Here is a 17,804-nt window from a genome sequence, read left to right on the forward strand (position 1 = left end):
CTTAATTCAAATTTCTCCATTAAGTAAAAAGCTAAAAAAATTGGCTTATTTTATTAAGTCAAAATTATCTAAAAAGTCTCATTAAGTTATAAAAACAAACACCTCTAATTAACTTAATTAATTAAGTTAAATCACTTTAAGTCATTAAGTTAAAAAACAAACGCCACCTTAGTATACTTATGACTGTAGAATTGATCTCCACTTGATGCTGCAAAAGTGATCTGTGTGGGAACATGATAATGCCGTGGTAAACACCTTCCATGGATAATTGAAGAAACCGCTCCAGTGTCAATGAGTGCAGTGAGAGCAATATTCTTATTGTCTGAAATTTGGAGGATGACTTTTACCTATGGTCTAAATGCTAGTTCGGATTGCATGGTAAGATCAACATGTTGTTTTTTAGAGATAGTGAACATTGGTTCGCCTTCTGAAGATTCTTCTGGATCATTTAATTCAATGGATATGTTGGACTCTTGTAATTGCAAGTTAATTGCCGGTAATGCATTTTTAGGTGCCGGCGTTGTCATTTTTTTTAATGTGGAAGCACTTTTAAACCGTGCGGTTTAAGAGTTAAAAACTAACTCTCAAACCCGATGATTTAAAAATATACCCACATTCAGAAAATAAAGACACCCACACTATAGAATGACTATACATATATACAAGTTACTCAAAAAAATTGAGATTAAAAGACAACACATAACACATAACTAGTAATAATTAGTGACACTACAATTGATTTGAGAACAACACTCGACACATAACTACAAGTGGATACACTATTTTTCCTTGGCATTACTATATCTATTTGTTTCTCATTATCTACAATGCATACCACATCTCAAAATTTGAGTCTCAATATTATGTGTCATTCATTTATTTGATGATAAGTATAAAATTGCTTAAAAGTATCCGATTAATGATTGTCATGTCAATTAAGATACAAATGTTAAAATCCTCATCATTATCTTAAGATTGAGATTGAAACATCAATAATTTATTTCTTAAGTTTTGATTAAAAAAATATTTGATAAATATTTTGAAGTATGTTCGTATCACCATACATTTTAACGTTATCATTATACATTTATAATCTTATTATTTTATCAAAAGGCACAATTATACCTTTTTTTAAAAAAAAAAACACTTAGCTCATAAATCATAAACCAAAAACATTACATCACCACAAGAAATGAAAATTTTGAAAAATATTATTATACCAAATTTAATATAATATGGACGAATTATAAAGTCCATTGAATTGACAATGAATCAATACCTTAACAATGAAATTTACCAAACACATATTTATTAATGAAGTTTACCAAATATATATATATATATATGGTAAAATTACGTCATCCACAACAGTTCCCAACTAAACCCTAGTGACTTCATATCAGTGTTAAGGGTGGATTAAACAGTTGAACATCACAGCCCACTATAAAACATGGATATCCCAATGCTCAATTAAAATTTATAAGGCCCATGCTTCAAGCTCGAATTTACGGAGAGATCGAGGGGGTAAAATTAGAAAATCCTCACTGGAAACTTGGAAGTGGAAGTGAAATTGTAGAACAGATCAGCACTCCCCCTCCCGGGGCGAATGTAATTGAACAGGTGAGCATTTGGTCCAATATTATCCTCCTGAAGAAGCACCCAAATAAAAACCTGACTTCATATTTATTTATACTGAACAAATTACATCTAGAACTATGAATCTGATCCTACAATTTGGGTGGGGGGGAGGGTGGTGAATAAAGACTAAATGCCCCATAATTTAACTGCAGATGGCGCAAATTTGCGCCCAAACTACAACTAGATAAGGGACACTGAACCATAAGGGACTGGCTGCACGATTACAGAATGATGAGTGTATTTATAATCATCGCTGGCTCATTAGCTTACGCTTCTTTGCCAACTTCCTCATCCGTTCCTGCCGCTCCTCTTCCTCTATGAGACGTAGTTGCTCTTCATCCTCCTTCAGTGCAATTTTGGCACTGTATCACATCACAAATAATCAACATAAACATGAATTAACATAAATGATGAACACTAATCTCAAACATATAACTTATGTTAATTCATACATGTTAAATGAGAGAAAAGTTGATCTCTAAGTCATCTTTTTTTAGTTATATTTTTTAATGTTCCACAACTTCTTTTCATTTCATACTCTCCATGCTCTACTCTTGGCCCTGTTTTGCGGGAGACCATTAACTATCACTCTCTTTCTCTCTCCACAATATTTTCCTATTAACTAGGTACCATTATTATTAATTCGATAAACTGCCAAGACGAGTGGTCACAAAATGTTGTTAAGAAAAATAACATAGGAAAACTTAACACTAGAAACAAGTAAAAACGCCATAGCCCCCACACTTTAGCATATTGAAATGAAAATTCCAAAGCAAGGGGAAAAAGAGGATGAGACAATTAATTAAACAGGACAACAGCTTTGTGGCGAACTAAATAAATTATACTAACCTTAATTTTTCCTCCTCCATGATATCGTCAAAGCCTGCCTCCATGTCACTATCATCATCATCATAATTTGCAAACTTTCGATGCCTGTATAAATAGATTATAAACTTCAGTTACAATCCAAATGTTGCATTAACACCAACTTAAGTTCTATTAACCATTGTGTTCAGGAGCCTAAATCAACTTTTTCATATCCAAGTTGTAGTCTTCTCAAAATAGTTGTCCAAGAACACAAAATGGTCACCAAAAAAAATGGAAAAAAAACAAAAACAAAGAAACAAAGGAAGAGGAAGAAGAAGATAATCCACTCCTTTCGCAAGCTTAATCAGAAGCTACCAAAGACTCAAAATATCAAAAAATAAATGAATAATCTACCCTTGCATTATTGGAACATTTTAGGCATCAACAAATCTATAAATGAAAGCAACTACAACTTGAGCAAAAACATATTCAAAAGTAACCACTAGTTCCTTGACCAATGCTACAAATAAATTAAAAGTATATTTGAATAAAAAAAAAATGCTTTAAGAAGATACCCTAGCATGCTTCTAAGCATAGTGAAAGCCTTTGCATCATCATCTCCTTCTTCATCAGAGTAACGTGCTAATGGCTTCTTCTTGGGGCAGTGATCTTGAGTTGCAGCATGTGATGAAATTTGCTTAAGTGGCTTGTTTATCTGAGAAGCTCCAGATGGGAGTAGAAACAAAGCAATCGTCAACAAAGTTATAGATGTCATTCAAAATAACCTACAAGTAGAACCGTAAATGATATGAATATTTGCAGATCGGCTATACCTGAGGTTTTGAAGATGCCACTGGCTGTTTTGAAATAGGCCTACTCCTATTGGGTTCCTGTATACTGTTTCTCTGTTCTAAGTGCTTCTTCTGAACAGATGGAAGAATCTTTGAAGAGGGTGGTATCTTAGCACTGGATTGATTCTTTGCAATGGGCAATTGATTCTTTACAGTGGGCAGATGATTCTTTACACTGGCCGGATGATATTTTGCACCTGGGGCAGATGCCTTCCTCTCCAAAGAGGCCACAGGCATCTTCGAAGGAGGTGCTTTTTGTCCTGCAGGCCGGCCAGGACCAATGCCATTGTTGTTACTATGCTGCTTTCTAGACTCCACTGACATCGAATTAGATTTATTTCCATTAGCTGCCTTGTAGAGCCCTGCTTTAGAATGCATTTGGACATTTGAAGAAACTGGTTTCCTCTCTTCACGAGGCAGCATGAACATTTCTGCCACTATTACCCAACGGTTGTTTGCTCTTTGTCGGCACTTGAGCTTGTCGTGCCTCTTCAACATCAGTAAGAAACCTGTATAAGTTTTCTCAATGAAAATAGTATGTTTTCAATTCCATTAACCAATCCAAAATTTATGCAACAACACACCAGAATTCGGAACAGAGACATTTCGAGCTGGAGGTTCTTTTTTAGAAGCTGGAAGCTCCGCATCATCAGATAAAAAGGAATAATCTCTTGAAACCTTAAGTTTTTGAACTTTCCTTTGCACCTGCATTTCAGTAAATCCGTGACATTCTTTATAAGATCAAAGGTCCATCTAAAGAAACAACAAAACCAAAACAAGTGTCCCAATACCTCATTAACTTTGGGTGGCGGACGTTGCCCTCCAACCTTTGGTGCGGAGGAAGCAGAGGTCTTTTCATTCTGCAAAAGGCAAGCAAAACCACAAAGATAGAGCAACATCTCAATTTGGCAAACTCTGTACACAACAACTGGATTGTGCACCCACAATCCAAATTCACAACGTAACAAATAGACCAGTCATGAGAGTGAAGCACAGACCCATAAAAATAAATAGTGTGGGAGTTACTGAGCAAAACATATTGTAAATATGATAATTTGCAATTTTGCATTGCACAAAAGATATTACATTGTAATTCTTTTTCTTTTCATTTCAGGACTACCAGGCTAATTTAATCTTTGTAGCATGAAAGGCATCTAACTAAAAACATCAAAATCATGCAATCTTAGATAAGAATATTAAAATCAAACAGAAGAGTAGCTATATTCTCCAATTCTTAAGTAAATGACAATAAATAAGTAGAAACTATGAAGTAGAATTGCCTGGGACAGGTTACTACCCATGGTGTTCATATATTGTTAAGCAACAAGCCTCCATAACTCCATTATTAATTAAAGACAAAGGATCAGATTTGCAGTAACCAGTCTATGCAATATCCAGAATCAAAGGCTTATGATACATACATTACGATGAGAGTTTTGAACCCTACATGCCAAATGTTGGGTCTCTAACAGTGACTTGCTTTCTTGGATAACTCTGTGAGAAATTACAGGCTGAGAAGGGCCAAAGAAGGATCCATAACTGCAGAAGTATTACAATAAGAAATAGAATGAATTTAAACATAAAACTTCATACGATACTCTGAAATTCTTTAAAAACAATGAAACAGAGGCCGTGTAACAAAAGAATGGAAGCGAAGTCAACAATCATAAAGCTGAGGGTATAAACAGGTAAAACAATAATCTTTAAAATAGCTTCAGATTAGCAGTGCGGCACGCAGTGGAGCAATGAATAAAACAATCAACTGATGTTCACTCAACTCAGCTTAATGCCAATTATGTAACAGCCAAAAAAGATTCCAAGTTTATCATAAAACTTCTGAAGATGGCCAACATTTTTATCACCATCTTTAGATAAAAAATGATATAGTCTAGAGTCATGTCCACTTTCCAAACTTTTGTGTATTCAAATTGGTAAGGTAACAAATTTAAGATTAAGAGGGAAGGAAAAAATTCATGGCAAGCAATGAACACATAATTGCAAATAAATTCCATAAAAAAAAATGTACAAGTGAGAAAAGAATATTCTGAAAGACTGAAACAGCTCCAGAAACCAATTCCAAGAGAAAGTCAAACACAAACCAGGCAACAATACCCATTAGAGGGAAAAAAATAATTACTTGTCATATGGAAGCCTATTTGTTTTCTCTTTGGAACTGGTCGAGCCATTTTCTTTCTTTATATTCTTCCTGTAACGCTCTTTCAGCCGCTGCCTTAGTTCAAGATATTCCAATTCTTCTTCTGTAGGTTTCCGTTCTTCTTCTTGATCTTCCTCCTCCCCTTCATCTTCTTCATATTGGTCTTCTCCTTCATCCTCGTACTCATCATATTCTTCAACGTCCTACAAAAAAATCACGAATACATTAAACACTTGACAACCTCTTCTGATACATAATTATGAGATCTCAAAATTCACTGACATCTCTAGCATATCCCCGCATTGCTGCTAAAATACACCGTTAAGCTTATTGTTCACGCCCTAGATACAGATAATCAATGCCTGCAGAGTCCAAAACACAAAAAAATTCCATTAATTAATTAATTTCGGCTAAAAAGAAAAACAATAATCATATTTATAGTCAGTACAACATCAGAATGAAGTTGCAAAAAACCAGGGAAGCAAGCATTGAAGTTTCTAAGTATCTGGTACCAGATAAATAGAATTTTGGTCTGAATTTAGATTAATAATCAAAATTCAAATGAATTCTCATCGACTTAAGCTTAATTTCGGATATCTGGTTACTAAAGCAGTCAAACAGAATAAATCTCCTTCATTTTTTAACAAAAATTCCGCATAAAACTACAAATTTATCCAAAAAAAAAACCAAACCCTAAATCCGACAAAAATCCAAAAAAAATTATTACTAAACCGATGAGATATTTACGAAACACAAACTATAATATCTAGATTTTCACAGAGCACATATCGATACAATCACAAAAACAAAAACGTTCCATGTTGAGGCAAAAACCGAAGAATTAACGACAAAAATACGAAAACTAACAAAAATTTCCAAAAAATTGATAGAAGATGATGAAAATTACCTCAAATAGCACGAAAAAATAGATGAAATTAAACCAAATCGCGCAATTCTGAAAAGAAAAAAAAAACGCAAGATCGGGATTGAGACTTCGACGAAACGGAATGCGACGAGGGAATAATAGGATCTCTATCTCTCGGATCTGTCTGCGGGCTTATTGCGCGTGCCCACGAGAAGAGAAGATTAAAGCTTAAAGAGAATGCAAACGGAAGGACCCAGACGAATGGGGATTTTTGCTACAATGCACTGTACGGCGTAGTGCGCACCCATCCCTTTTTACTTCAGTTATCTGAGTCCGAGGCCGAGTTTCGGATTGGACACGTGTGAAGTACGCACGTGTGTAATTCTGTGACACGTTAAAATTTGTACTTTGCAAATCCTAAAGTCGCAATAGAGCACAACTCAATTCACAATGCAGCGGACGGAAGCCTCTAACCGAAGTTAGAGCAAACGATATCGTTTTGCAAGTGTTAACAAATCTACGCGGGCTACTGTGAGTTTTATCGAATCTTCTTTCTAAATTCTAATAGCCTGCAGTCCAGGTGTTTGATAAAACGCGTGAAAGGATCTACTGAGTTAGCTTTCTTATCAATTGCGCCGTTTTCAACGTAAATGCTTTAGCAGAATGGGAAGTGACGTAGGAAAATTGAAATCTGAATTGAAGGAGAAGGTTTTAAAGTTATTTAAAGATTTTATGACAAGGTAACTTAACTCTTTAACCAATGGAACTACTAATAAGTTTTTATTTTTATTGGATTGATATTTAGATTATAACGACCCATTTTATAGGCTCGCAAAGCTTGAGGAATTGGGAACTTCAGGAAGCAAGTTACTTACTGGCTTTAAGCAGGGACTTGGTGGGTGCCTAGCATTTAAGTTTTGACTATTGTGTTAATTGTTGGAATTGACACTATTTCTATTAACCACCTTGTAGAGTTTCTTCGACGGCCTCCGATAGACAGGACATCTGAGTTGATTGAGAACATTGTTAAATCTAATGAAACCAAAAGGGTGAAGTCCTATTTTGAATCTGGCTGCATCAATGTTCATGATAGTGTACAAAATATGAGCAAGTGTAAGTACACCTCTGCTTTAAATAAACATTTTGATTTTTTTTTTTGGTTCAGGTATTTAGAAAGAGTGGAAAACTAAATGACTGTGTTCCATGCTGGTTTGCAAAATTGTTATGAGGAGAATGAATTGGGAAATTGAATTTTCAAATATGAGTGAGTTAAGGTAGGATTATTATCCCAAAATATATTCAAGAACAAAAAAAAAATGAAATTGTGTTTGCTAATGGTATTTTGGAACTGTGGAAGAAAAACCAGTTTTTTGTTGTCTTCACATCTCGTTCTGTTGGAATCATCGCCTTAAAAAAGGTACCCAATGACACCTGACTTTTCCAATAACTCTGCTATATGTTGGAAGTTTCTTAGGAGAAATCTTCTGTAAAGTAATACCACATTCACCAGCATGTGGTCTTAAATGTTTTATTGTCCCATGCTTGCTGTATTTTTATACCATTAGATGCCAGCTCTTTCTCTCTTGGATGAACCTTCTTTTTTCAGAGTTTTACTTTTTAATTTATTTTAAACCTTTTACTTTAAAATGTACATACAGAAGTGCATACAAGCCTACTCGGACTTACTGACCATTTAAGTAAAGGTAACGAACTTCCATTCTTCAAATACTCCCTCCCCAAATCCCCCGTATTATCATCTTATTTACTTTGAACAGGGTCAAGAGGTTGTTTGAACCTGTATTGCATATAGAAGGTTATCTGATTTTTCAATTTTCTGAAGTTATGTTTTTTGATTGTCATACATTGTATCTTTATATGCCTTTCAAGTGTATACTGGCTCATCCATCACCTTATTATTCCCCCCTTAAAGCTTAAGGGTGACTGTTAATGGTCTGAGGCAACTGATTTTACCAATTAGTGGCTGTTATATAACATACTGTTAATGGTAAGCAATAATAGTCCATGAAACTTGACTGTCTAGTCCCTCTTGTCGCATGTTAACTTAGGTGTGAATTCATGGTTCGTTCATCTAACGTTATTGTCAATTGCATTTTTTTACAGCTAAAGCTTGAAATTAGCAATTCATTAGGTTGATAATTAATGGTTTTGCAGCCAAAAGCATACTGAAAGAACTTGAATGTCTCCTGGAGGATGTTTCCAGCGCAATTCAAACTGCAACTGAATGTTTACCACCTGCATGGGATAACGATTTCAGCAATGGTTTGGATGTACGAGCCACGAATGATGAGGTTGGGTTTAATGTTAATGGAATGTAGACTTTTCCCATTCTGTCTATTTTATCAATAAGAATGTGCTATGAATTCAATTGAATTGGAAAAATTATGAGTGTTTCTTTGGTGCTCATTTGCAAAAATATTTATAGTATGGCCTACTCAGTTCCTTTCCCCATCAGAGACATAGTTATAGTTTAGCTGGATTTTCGCTGACCATTATAAAGCTACTTTCAATGATCTCCAACTATTTCTACGCTGGAGATTTTGTAACTATTATAGACTAAATGCTTAAATGGTATGTAAATAGATTAAAAGCTACTTTAAATGCCTGATGCAATATGTCATCAATATTCTCTCATTTCTTCTCAAACCTCTTTCGACTTAGGAGGACATTAAGTCATCCGATCTTCAAGAACCTGAAATGACAGAGATTGCTGCCATGATGGGGATCATTTACAGTATGGTGAAGAAAGACTATGCAATGCAGGTAATGAGCTTCTGCATTCTGACTATCCTTTTCATTTCGCATTTAGGCAAATACATCTCTGAGACTAGCCTTAGGCTGTCAAATCTTTTTTATTGATCTGTTTTTCCTGTAATGATTGAACAGCTGACGATTATCATCACTCTCTTGCAGGAAAAGATTGTTATTTCTCTAAATCTCAAATCATTATCAGTGGAGTTAGAGAGCTACTGCCTCATGTGGTCTTTGCACCCATTTATAAATGATGAAATAATGCATCGAGCTTGGAGACTTATTCCTTAAAAATTAGATCTGGGTTTATCGAGTGTAACAAAATCACATATGGTTTTTTTTATATAGCAGATTTTTGTTTTGGAAAGAAGAATGATTGTGAAGTGATGGCATCTTTCAGCAGACATAAGTGTAGTTTTTATTCCCTTTTTTCTCCCCGTTTTTCAAGTATTGTATGGGTTTGCATTTGTTAAAAGGCCTTGTTTTGTTTGACAATGAAAATATTGTCTCGAATTTATTGCCACTGCTAGATAAATCAAGGCTGTAAGCTTCATTTGAAACAATGCGAATTGTTTCATTAGGGGCAGCAGATTATCTTAACGCAGAAGACCACATTTAGAAAAAAGTTTTTTAGCATATGCCTTACTGGAATTGATGCTGGTTGTCCCAGCAAGCAATTCTTAGCGTTTCTTTTGCAACTTGTTTCTCAAACAATGCGCCGTTGTAGTAGATCTTTGGATTCTCTTAACTGTAAAGATGTGGGATATTTTTTTTCCTTCAGACATGTTGAAAAAAAAGCACGTTCTGATCATGCTCGCTTTCTAGTTTTGCATGCATGCTCATATGTCACGACTCCTGTACACAGCGCAAAAATCTCTTTGCTAAAGCAAGCAAAATTTTAGTCTTTCCTGAATGTAGCCAAACCATCAGCGTGTTAGATTGGTAGCAATAAGTGGATACAGAAAGTTGAATTTCTTATCTGCACTTCCGAAACTTCCGAATATTGTATTGTGGTATGTGAATGATCATCATCTTGTTATGAAGAAAACATTCCGGTGCTTAGGGGTGCTAAAAATTTCTCAAGGCAAGCACCCAAAACAGCTTTCAACTTGATACGTATATTTTCAAGTTGAACAAACTCTCCAACAGTTTTGCACAGGACTTTGACGTCCGGTAAATTCATTTGACGGTGTGGAAATGGTTCACAAGTTTTCGTCAGTTGCAAACTTGTCTTAAGTTGCACTAAAGCTTATCATAGCGATTGCAATTTTTATAGGACCAGCATTCCGAAGAAATTAAGCTTCTAATTAAAATCGTTGACTCAAATATCGGATTACTTAATTAATTCAGAGAACAAGTTTACATATGAATCGAACCACACATGTCGAATATGACTATATTACGCTTTATTTCCATCATATTTCCCAAACCACACTCACGTTCTTTGCTTGTTCTTCACTCGGTCTAAATTAGAAATTTGGACCAGCTGCAAGGATCTCTTCAGTGAGCTTGTTGTCCTTGCCAATCTTGTAGTTTGTGAATATTTCAAAGTTCCTCTTGAAAAGACCAGCCAGCTTCAGCAGTGTCTCCTTGTAAGCCTGCTTGTCTGCCCACTGTTGACACAAATAACAATTACATCATAAAATTGAAATAAAAGATGCATTAGTTTAAAAAGATGAGAATTTGTTAAAGAGAAGGAAAACTAACAGTGTTCTCTGGATCCAGGATTTCTGAAGGCACTCCCTCGACTTCAGTGGGGATTTCCACCCCAAATACATCAGTTTTCTTGTAATTTGCATTCAACAGGCTGCCAGAGTGTATCGCATCAATGATTTTTCGAGTGTACGGTAACTTGATGCGGCTGCCACAACCATAGCTGCAACAAATTCAAAGAACATTTCATTTCAATTTTTCTATGTAATCCGATTGCTGGTATAATGTATACCTAGTATATCAGCATAAAGGTTAACCATCTTCAATACACACCTTCCACCTGACCATCCAGTGTTGACGAGCCATCCTGTAGCACCATGCTTCTGCATCTTCTCAGCCAGCATTGCTGCATACTTGGTAGGATGCAGCATGATAAATGCTGCACCAAAGCAAGCTGAAAATGTTGCCGTTGGCTCCTTAATACCATCCTCTGTTCCAGCTACCTAAAATCAAGAACAAATTCAAATTCTATCACCAAAATGGAAAAGTAATTATTAGCAACTACATCTACGTGTGCATTTTCTTCTGTTCTCCAGACTCAATATGAAATGATGCATAATATTCAGGTAATTACCAAATAACCTCATATTTGAATCAAAATAATGGCATGGTACATACCAAAGCAGTGTAGCCACTGATGAAATGGTACATTGTTTGTGCCAGGTTCAGCTTGCTCACTGGTGGGAGTACACCAAAAGCATCACATGCCAAAAGGATGACATTCTTGGGATGAGGACCAACGCATGGTATCTTTGCATTGGGGATATACTCAATGGGGTAGGCAGCACGAGTGTTCTCTGCAATCCCATGAAAAACAGCCACAAGATAAATAAATTTTCTTCACGATCATAGAGCATATGTAGGTATAGCTTATCTGTAGATTAAATAAATTCTCCTGGATCTTTAGATCACGATCAAAAGACTTTTCGGTGTCACTTAAGTATTTAAGTTTTTCGCTTAGTCTTATATATTTGGAGACCCCTTTTTGTTCAAGTCCTTATAACATGGCATAGAAAAAGTCAAAATAGCTAAGCTATTGACTTAAATCACCAAATTGGAAAAGCAAATTAGTTGACTTCACATTATCTAATCGCAAAACAATCTATTAGATGATGTAAGAGTTATAAAATTACAGAACATAAATGAAATGAGGTGTAACTTAGGATGATCTCACTATATTTTTATTAGATTAATAATGATTTAATAATTTTGATGATGTGGGTGTAAATTAAACTAAACTGTACGGATAAGATCAACCGTACTATGAGTCATAAACTGATTCCATTTATTTTGTACTTAATACAATCAAAGATTATTAAGATATGGAATAAGTCTGCACAAAATATTATTTTACCTGTGACAGATTTGTCAGAATAATCCACCTCTCTGGTATGCTCATCAAACACAACATTTTCCAACACTGCCAATCACAATCAATTGCATTATTTCCTATGATCTGTAAATAATTTCCCTCATATTACAAATATCAGCTAAGCATCAATAGAATTTTAGAAAATTACCAGCGCCAAACTTGATGGCATTCCAGATATCAGGCTCCTTCTCCCTTGAGAGATCAATGCACTTGGCATAGCAACCACCCTCAATGTTTGACACACCATTGTCACCCCAACAGTGTTCATCGTCTCCAATCAGATATCGATTGTGATCAGTAGACAGTGTTGTCTTTCCAGTACCTAACATTAAAATTATTGAAACATTCTCATCAATAACAATGCAAATACCAAACAAACAGTAAAGGGCATTATAGCCAAATATACATCAAAACACATAGAACAATGTTTCAAGGACTAAAGTTAGAAGGCACGTATCATTTTGGCACAGTTTGGCACCAGATCACGACCTTGATCCGATGATACTATACCTGACAATCCAAAGAAGAGGGCAACATCTCCATCTTTTCCCATATTGCAGCCAGAATGAAGGGAGAGGATTTGACGTTTAGGCATGAGATAATGCATAACACTGAAAAGACCCTTCTTCATTTCCCCGGCGTACTGTGTGCCGAGGATGACCATTTCCCTCCTAGCAAGATTAAGGTCTATGCTAGTGGAGGATGTCATGTAGTGAGTATAACGATTACACGGGAACTGTCCAGCATTGTATATAGTGAAGTCCGGAGTACCGAAATTCTCCAGCTCTTCAGGAGTGGGTCGGATACACCTGCCACCCACCCAGTTATCCAATTTTCCACTAAGCTAATTTACCATTGCACATTGTTTAACCATTTTCCTCCATCTATGTATGTATTAGGGATGATAAACCTCAATTCAGGATTACATATTATTCACATTGTGACAATGATGAGGAAACTTATCTGGCAGGGCCAAGACCTTTGCGAAGGAAATAATTGTTAGTAAAAATAATCAGTTTGTTTCACTTACATGTTGTGCATGAACAAAGAATGGTAAGCCCTTGCAGAAACAATTCTGACTTTGACTCGGTTCTGTGGATCCCAGTTCAAGAATTGATCATTCACAAAAACCTGCACATCATGATTTTTCATTCTATTATTAATTGAGTTATTGATAATATCAGAGAAGTTCTTATATTATCGGGCTTACTAGCTGCTTTCGCTAAATAATAAGTGTGGCAGGATAAGACACAGATCTCTCAGGTTAGTTCCATAAATTCCATAAGGTGAAGGAAAATAAATTAATAAACCAGGAGGAAATTGCTCTATCCAATAGATCAAGGGGACAATAGGCCGGCTTGGGGAAGGAGACGAGATGGATTCCCGTTGCTCACATTTCACCATCATCCAAAGACTAGGGAAAACATCTAATATTCTTAACAACAAGCTAGCTACATTTTATCTCTTCATGTATGGGTGTGTGTACCTATATATAAATATTTTGTAACCCAATTTTGAGAGTTGCGAATTCCATGCAACACACTCGCGCGCGCGCGCACACGCACACACAAAGTACTAAAGACTTTCGCAATGTTGTGAAAGCATTTTGCAATGTTGTGCATATAAAAGTCCATGCCCTTTAAAAAAATGCATATATATTAATATTTTGTAACCCAATTTTGAGAGTTGCGAATTCAATGCAACACACGCGCGTGCGCACGTACACGCACACACAAAGTACTAAAGACTTTCGCAATGTTGTGAAAGCGTTTAAAACATTGTAAAAGCATTTTGCAATGTTGTGCATATAAAAGTACACGCCCTTTAAAAAAATGCAAGAACCCCCCATTGAAAATTTTCTATATATGTATGGTTGTGTAGAGTCCTTCTCTAGTGTGGGCGCCCGTATTTTTTAAAAAGTAGATTTAAAATTTTACAACAGTGTCAAATGCTTTTATACCATTGTAAAATGATATTCTACACTGTTGTGAAACCTTAAATCTATATTTTAGGAGCCCAATATCTTATTCCTTTTGAAATAGGGGGAAAAAGAATAAGTTGACCTTGTGATAAATAATATAGTAAATGAGAAAAAAAAATTAGAAGAATTACTTTGTCCAAAGAATTCAAGTAATCAACAGCCCTTTCTCTGTTCACCAAAAATGTGTGCTCGTCCATTTCAATGTTAGGTGAACCCCTGAATCGTCAAAAAGCAAGAGAATTAATCCCAAATTTAATGAATATGAAAGGGAAAAGGAAGGCAATAATAATAAGTGTAAGAGACACTCACTTTCCCCACCAAAGTTCATGCTCAGTGGTCTCATCCTTGACCACACGCTTATCTCTGGGAGAGCGGCCAGTCTTGGCGCCAGACAGAGTTGCCAATGCACCACTGGACGCGATAAACGACCCTTTCTCATACTTGATGGCCTGCTCGTACAATTCTGCAAAACAAAAACAAATAACCACCGTTCCCTATTAATTAATTATCTTACTATTCTCGATTTAAAATATATAATATTGTGACCAATAATAATAATAATAATAATATTGAGAATTTTGTTTTACCAGCAGGAGAGAGATTGTAGAGAACGTGGGTGAACTTCAAGGAACTGTCACTGACGCTGATTGTTGGCGTGAAAGAGAAATGGTCACCGGGATCTGCCGCAAACTTTGGTGTCTCTGCCTTTCTCGCCGGATCTCCTCTCACCACCTTTGGCCCTGTTTCTCTTGTCAGTGACGCCAACGATGCACTGTTTCACCCGCAAATCATTAAATTGAGATATTCAAAACAAAAGCTAGGAAATTCTTGTTAATTAATATTTTTGGGCAAAGTTTTTTTTTTGTTAAAAAAAAAATCTTCCTATCATAAAATATAATTTGCTAAAAGTATTATTATTTATTAGCACGTCCACCGCTCCACGCTTTCTTTTCTGTGGAAACTTATAAGGAAATTACGTTGTTAGTCAAAAGTTGTAAACACGAGTACATACATGGCATAACAAGAGAAACACACCACCTCAAAGTTCTACACATTAACGAGATTGCCCTTGCCGGCGTCACCAGGTAAGACCCACTTACCCGTATTTTAAATTAAAGCAATCGTATGAATTTATACGTTAAAAAAATATTATTTACCCTAAAAAATACATATTAAAAAATTATAACAAATTAAATAAAATCATTTATATAAAAAGAAAAAATTAATTATCTTTCAATATAAAATACATTTATTATCTTGTGTAGTGTGTACAATTTAATGTGCCAATAACATTACTCTTTATATATTTCAATCGGATTTTTGGGACAAAGCAAAGGCTGCAACGACTTCACTACATACCCGCATCTTATATAAATTACTTCAAAACAAACGCTTCGGCATTGAAGTTAATATTTATATGTGTTTCAACTTGTCCGTTGTTAATCACCACCGTGATATTACTGGAAACAGAAACTGTGGTCCCGTTTCTTGAATTAATAATTAGTCTTTTTCTTTTTTTTTTTTGGGTGTGGGGGGGTGCTTTTGGGAAGAATGATAATAATTATTGATTCAAGTCTCAAAAGTCTAAAACGTTTTTCATTTTATTATAAGGTGTATTGCGTGTGTAAATTAAACCTGATGGACTGGAGCTGCTGTTTCTGTCGTGCCTCATCCGAAAGAGGCGAAAAAGAGCCCTGGGTCCCTTTAATGGGGGTGTTTGGTGCAGATCTTTTCTTTTGAAGCGAGTGAAGCTCGTCAATCGTCTGAGCCTTAACAGGCGGCGTGCTGTCGTCGTGGCATATCGCGCTCTGCTTCTTCTGCGAAGCCGCCGTTTGAATCTTCGCTAGCCCCTTCCTCGCCGTTCCTTTTCCGAAGCTAAACTCTCCGTTACCGTTCGCTGCCATTTCTCACGACTCTTCCCTGCAAATACGAGACGGATTATCGGAATATGTATACAATACGAGTTCATAAATAAACCAGGCCAAATTTCAAAAGAAACAAATCACGGTTATCATATTGGATAAGCGTGATTTGTTTTAAAATTTGTTTTGCTATTTTTAAGAGATCCTGTTGCATGATTTCAGATCAAATGAACGACGTGGTATTAACATTCGTTTTGCTATTTTTATGAGACCCTGCTGCACGATTTCAGACCAAATGAACGCTCTTTCTAGGCCATTATCAAGATTAACATGTGACGTGCAACATAGACCATAAAGATTAAGGAGGGAAAGAGAATGACCCCGAGATTGCGAGCTTGAAACGAAAGTGAACAAAAAGAAAAATGAAGACTAATGGGAGATGAAATATAAAAGCTGAGGTAGCCCGATCATTCAAAGTGCAGTTTGTAGTACGCAAATTGAATAAGCTAAGAAGTTGATGCGAAATGGGAGGACCCGATGCGTGGTATTTATAGGGCAAATTGGGCAGGGTCCTCAAAACGGTCTAATCCGAGTGAGTGCTAACCACGGTTAAATTTTATCCATCATATGAGTTAAGAGAGCAAAATTCCAAACTCATTTAAACAGAGAAACGGACTGAACGGTAGTCAGATAAATCCTAGATATTGCGCTGGGCCCCACGTGTATCCGTGTCGACTTTTCCTTTTTTTGCCCTTTTCTTTTGTAGTATATGTAGAAGTTCTTGTTTGCTTCTTCAGTTGTGTTGGGACTCGGTTGCATGGTTTTTGTTAACAATGGAATTTAATATCAAATCAATTAATTATGAACCAAATTTAGTGAATTTTAAATCATTCTAATATTTGAAATCAATATACAATATGTTTTTGTGGGTTTTCCTAATACTGATTTAAAAATAAGTCTTCCTACTATTTGCAAGTTTACAGTCAAATTGTTAAATAATTTATAAAAATTATCTTTACACTATCTTTATTTTGTTATATATACATTTAATTATTAAAAAATTTTAATATATTCTTTATATCACCTATATTTTTAGATTAATTACTTTGCCCTTAAATGTATTAAAATATTATTTTATCTTTTGAAACTTTGAAAAATAACTAAATTTGTAATTACATAAAAAATAGGAAAGTCGGTGGAATGATCTTTTAATTAAATTTATAAATTTTATAATTATTTAAAGTTTCAAAAAATAAAATAGTCATTTAATACAATTAAGGATTAAATAATCATTTAATTTAGATTTTTTTAACATTTTTTAATGATTTTAAGGATAAAGTAATTAATTGAAACAGATTTAAAAATATAAATGATGTACACAACGTATCAAAAAAAAAATTATAGCTAGATGCAGTACGACAAAATAATTATAGTACAGTGATAATAGTCTAAGAATGCGTTGGGCTTCTGACATTCGTAAAGCGGGTGTATTTTATTTATTTTTGTTTTTAGGAAATTGAAAAATGATTTTTGAAAATACAGAACTACATTGGTCATTTCTGTAGTAAGGTGTTTTCTAAATTCCGGGTTTTTGAGTCACAAACCAAACAATGCCTTTCCGTGAACAATTTGATTGGACGAGACCACCTACACAGTCTAGTCACGTAATCAGCTTAACAGCTCATACTTGTGCGAATATGAAGACACGAAAACCGCAGAACGAGGTAGCCCCCACGCGCATACAAAGAAGTCTGTTTGAAACATTATGACAAAACCGGACCATTAGATGTG

At 35.3% G+C, this 17,804-nt stretch overlaps 3 protein-coding genes across 5 annotated transcripts; 1 reads left to right on the forward strand and 2 right to left on the reverse strand.

Annotated features, from left to right (window-relative positions):
- Positions 1–1,332: 1,332 nt before the first annotated feature.
- Positions 1,333–6,608, reverse strand: LOC18036929. Its single transcript, XM_006426125.2, has 10 exons — positions 6,359–6,608; positions 5,734–5,813; positions 5,434–5,654; positions 4,718–4,835; positions 4,088–4,156; positions 3,881–4,001; positions 3,279–3,805; positions 3,021–3,160; positions 2,488–2,571; positions 1,333–2,000 (listed from the first exon to the last, which is right to left on the reverse strand). The coding sequence occupies exons 2-10, from the start codon at positions 5,752–5,754 to the stop codon at positions 1,886–1,888; spliced, it is 1,416 nt and encodes a 471-aa protein (XP_006426188.1). The 5' UTR covers positions 5,755–5,813; positions 6,359–6,608; the 3' UTR covers positions 1,333–1,885.
- A 52-nt stretch (positions 6,609–6,660) lies between these two features.
- LOC18036857 lies at positions 6,661–9,487 on the forward strand. Of its 3 annotated transcripts, XM_006426126.2 has the most exons (8): positions 6,661–6,847; positions 6,979–7,056; positions 7,144–7,211; positions 7,289–7,429; positions 7,978–8,019; positions 8,489–8,625; positions 8,996–9,097; positions 9,248–9,487. In XM_006426126.2, exons 2-8 carry the CDS (start codon positions 6,980–6,982, stop codon positions 9,374–9,376), a joined length of 696 nt encoding a protein of 231 aa, XP_006426189.1. In that variant the 5' UTR covers positions 6,661–6,847; position 6,979; the 3' UTR covers positions 9,377–9,487. The 3 variants fall into 3 exon arrangements, with proteins under 3 accessions (XP_006426189.1, XP_024035922.1, XP_024035923.1); XM_024180154.1 differs by having other exon boundaries at positions 6,661–7,056; XM_024180155.1 differs by lacking the exon at positions 7,978–8,019 and having other exon boundaries at positions 6,661–7,056.
- An 893-nt stretch (positions 9,488–10,380) lies between these two features.
- On the reverse strand, positions 10,381–16,542 carry LOC18037191 (phosphoenolpyruvate carboxykinase (ATP)). The gene is made up of 13 exons (XM_006426128.2): positions 16,394–16,542; positions 15,787–16,071; positions 14,739–14,923; positions 14,461–14,614; positions 14,283–14,367; positions 13,201–13,301; positions 12,681–12,979; positions 12,319–12,492; positions 12,153–12,218; positions 11,417–11,595; positions 11,072–11,241; positions 10,793–10,961; positions 10,381–10,698 (listed from the first exon to the last, which is right to left on the reverse strand). Exons 2-13 carry the CDS (start codon positions 16,053–16,055, stop codon positions 10,555–10,557), a joined length of 1,995 nt encoding a protein of 664 aa, XP_006426191.1. The 5' UTR covers positions 16,056–16,071; positions 16,394–16,542; the 3' UTR covers positions 10,381–10,554.
- Between the last annotated feature and the right edge of the window lie 1,262 nt (positions 16,543–17,804).

This window comes from Citrus clementina, unplaced genomic scaffold (assembly GCF_000493195.1).
Source record: "Citrus clementina cultivar Clemenules unplaced genomic scaffold, Citrus_clementina_v1.0 scaffold_7, whole genome shotgun sequence".
NCBI lineage: Eukaryota > Viridiplantae > Streptophyta > Magnoliopsida > Sapindales > Rutaceae > Citrus > Citrus x clementina.

What these genes read in the sequence shown, in the direction of transcription:
- LOC18037191 (XM_006426128.2), bottom strand. Translation starts at nt 16,055, where the DNA reads ATGGCAGCGAACGGTAACGGAGAGTTTAGCTTCGGAAAAGGAACGGCG. An exon ending in CATGAACTTTGGTGGGGAAA is followed by an intron (nt 14,368 to 14,460) that starts GTGAGTGTCTCT and finishes TTGACGATTCAG; the next exon opens with GGGTTCACCTAACATTGAAA. An exon ending in ACTTGAATTCTTTGGACAAA is followed by an intron (nt 13,302 to 14,282) that starts GTAATTCTTCTA and finishes CATGATGTGCAG; the next exon opens with GTTTTTGTGAATGATCAATT.
- LOC18036929 (XM_006426125.2), bottom strand. Translation starts at nt 5,754, where the DNA reads ATGCGGGGATATGCTAGAGAT. An exon ending in CGCCACCCAAAGTTAATGAG is followed by an intron (nt 4,002 to 4,087) that starts GTATTGGGACAC and finishes ACTGAAATGCAG; the next exon opens with GTGCAAAGGAAAGTTCAAAA. An exon ending in ATGGAGGAGGAAAAATTAAG is followed by an intron (nt 2,001 to 2,487) that starts GTTAGTATAATT and finishes GATGTGATACAG; the next exon opens with TGCCAAAATTGCACTGAAGG.
- LOC18036857 (XM_024180154.1), top strand. Translation starts at nt 6,980, where the DNA reads ATGGGAAGTGACGTAGGAAAATTGAAATCTGAATTGAAGGAGAAGGTT. An exon ending in TGTACAAAATATGAGCAAGT is followed by an intron (nt 7,430 to 7,977) that starts GTAAGTACACCT and finishes TACATACAGAAG; the next exon opens with TGCATACAAGCCTACTCGGA. An exon ending in AGAAAGACTATGCAATGCAG is followed by an intron (nt 9,098 to 9,247) that starts GTAATGAGCTTC and finishes ACTCTCTTGCAG; the next exon opens with GAAAAGATTGTTATTTCTCT.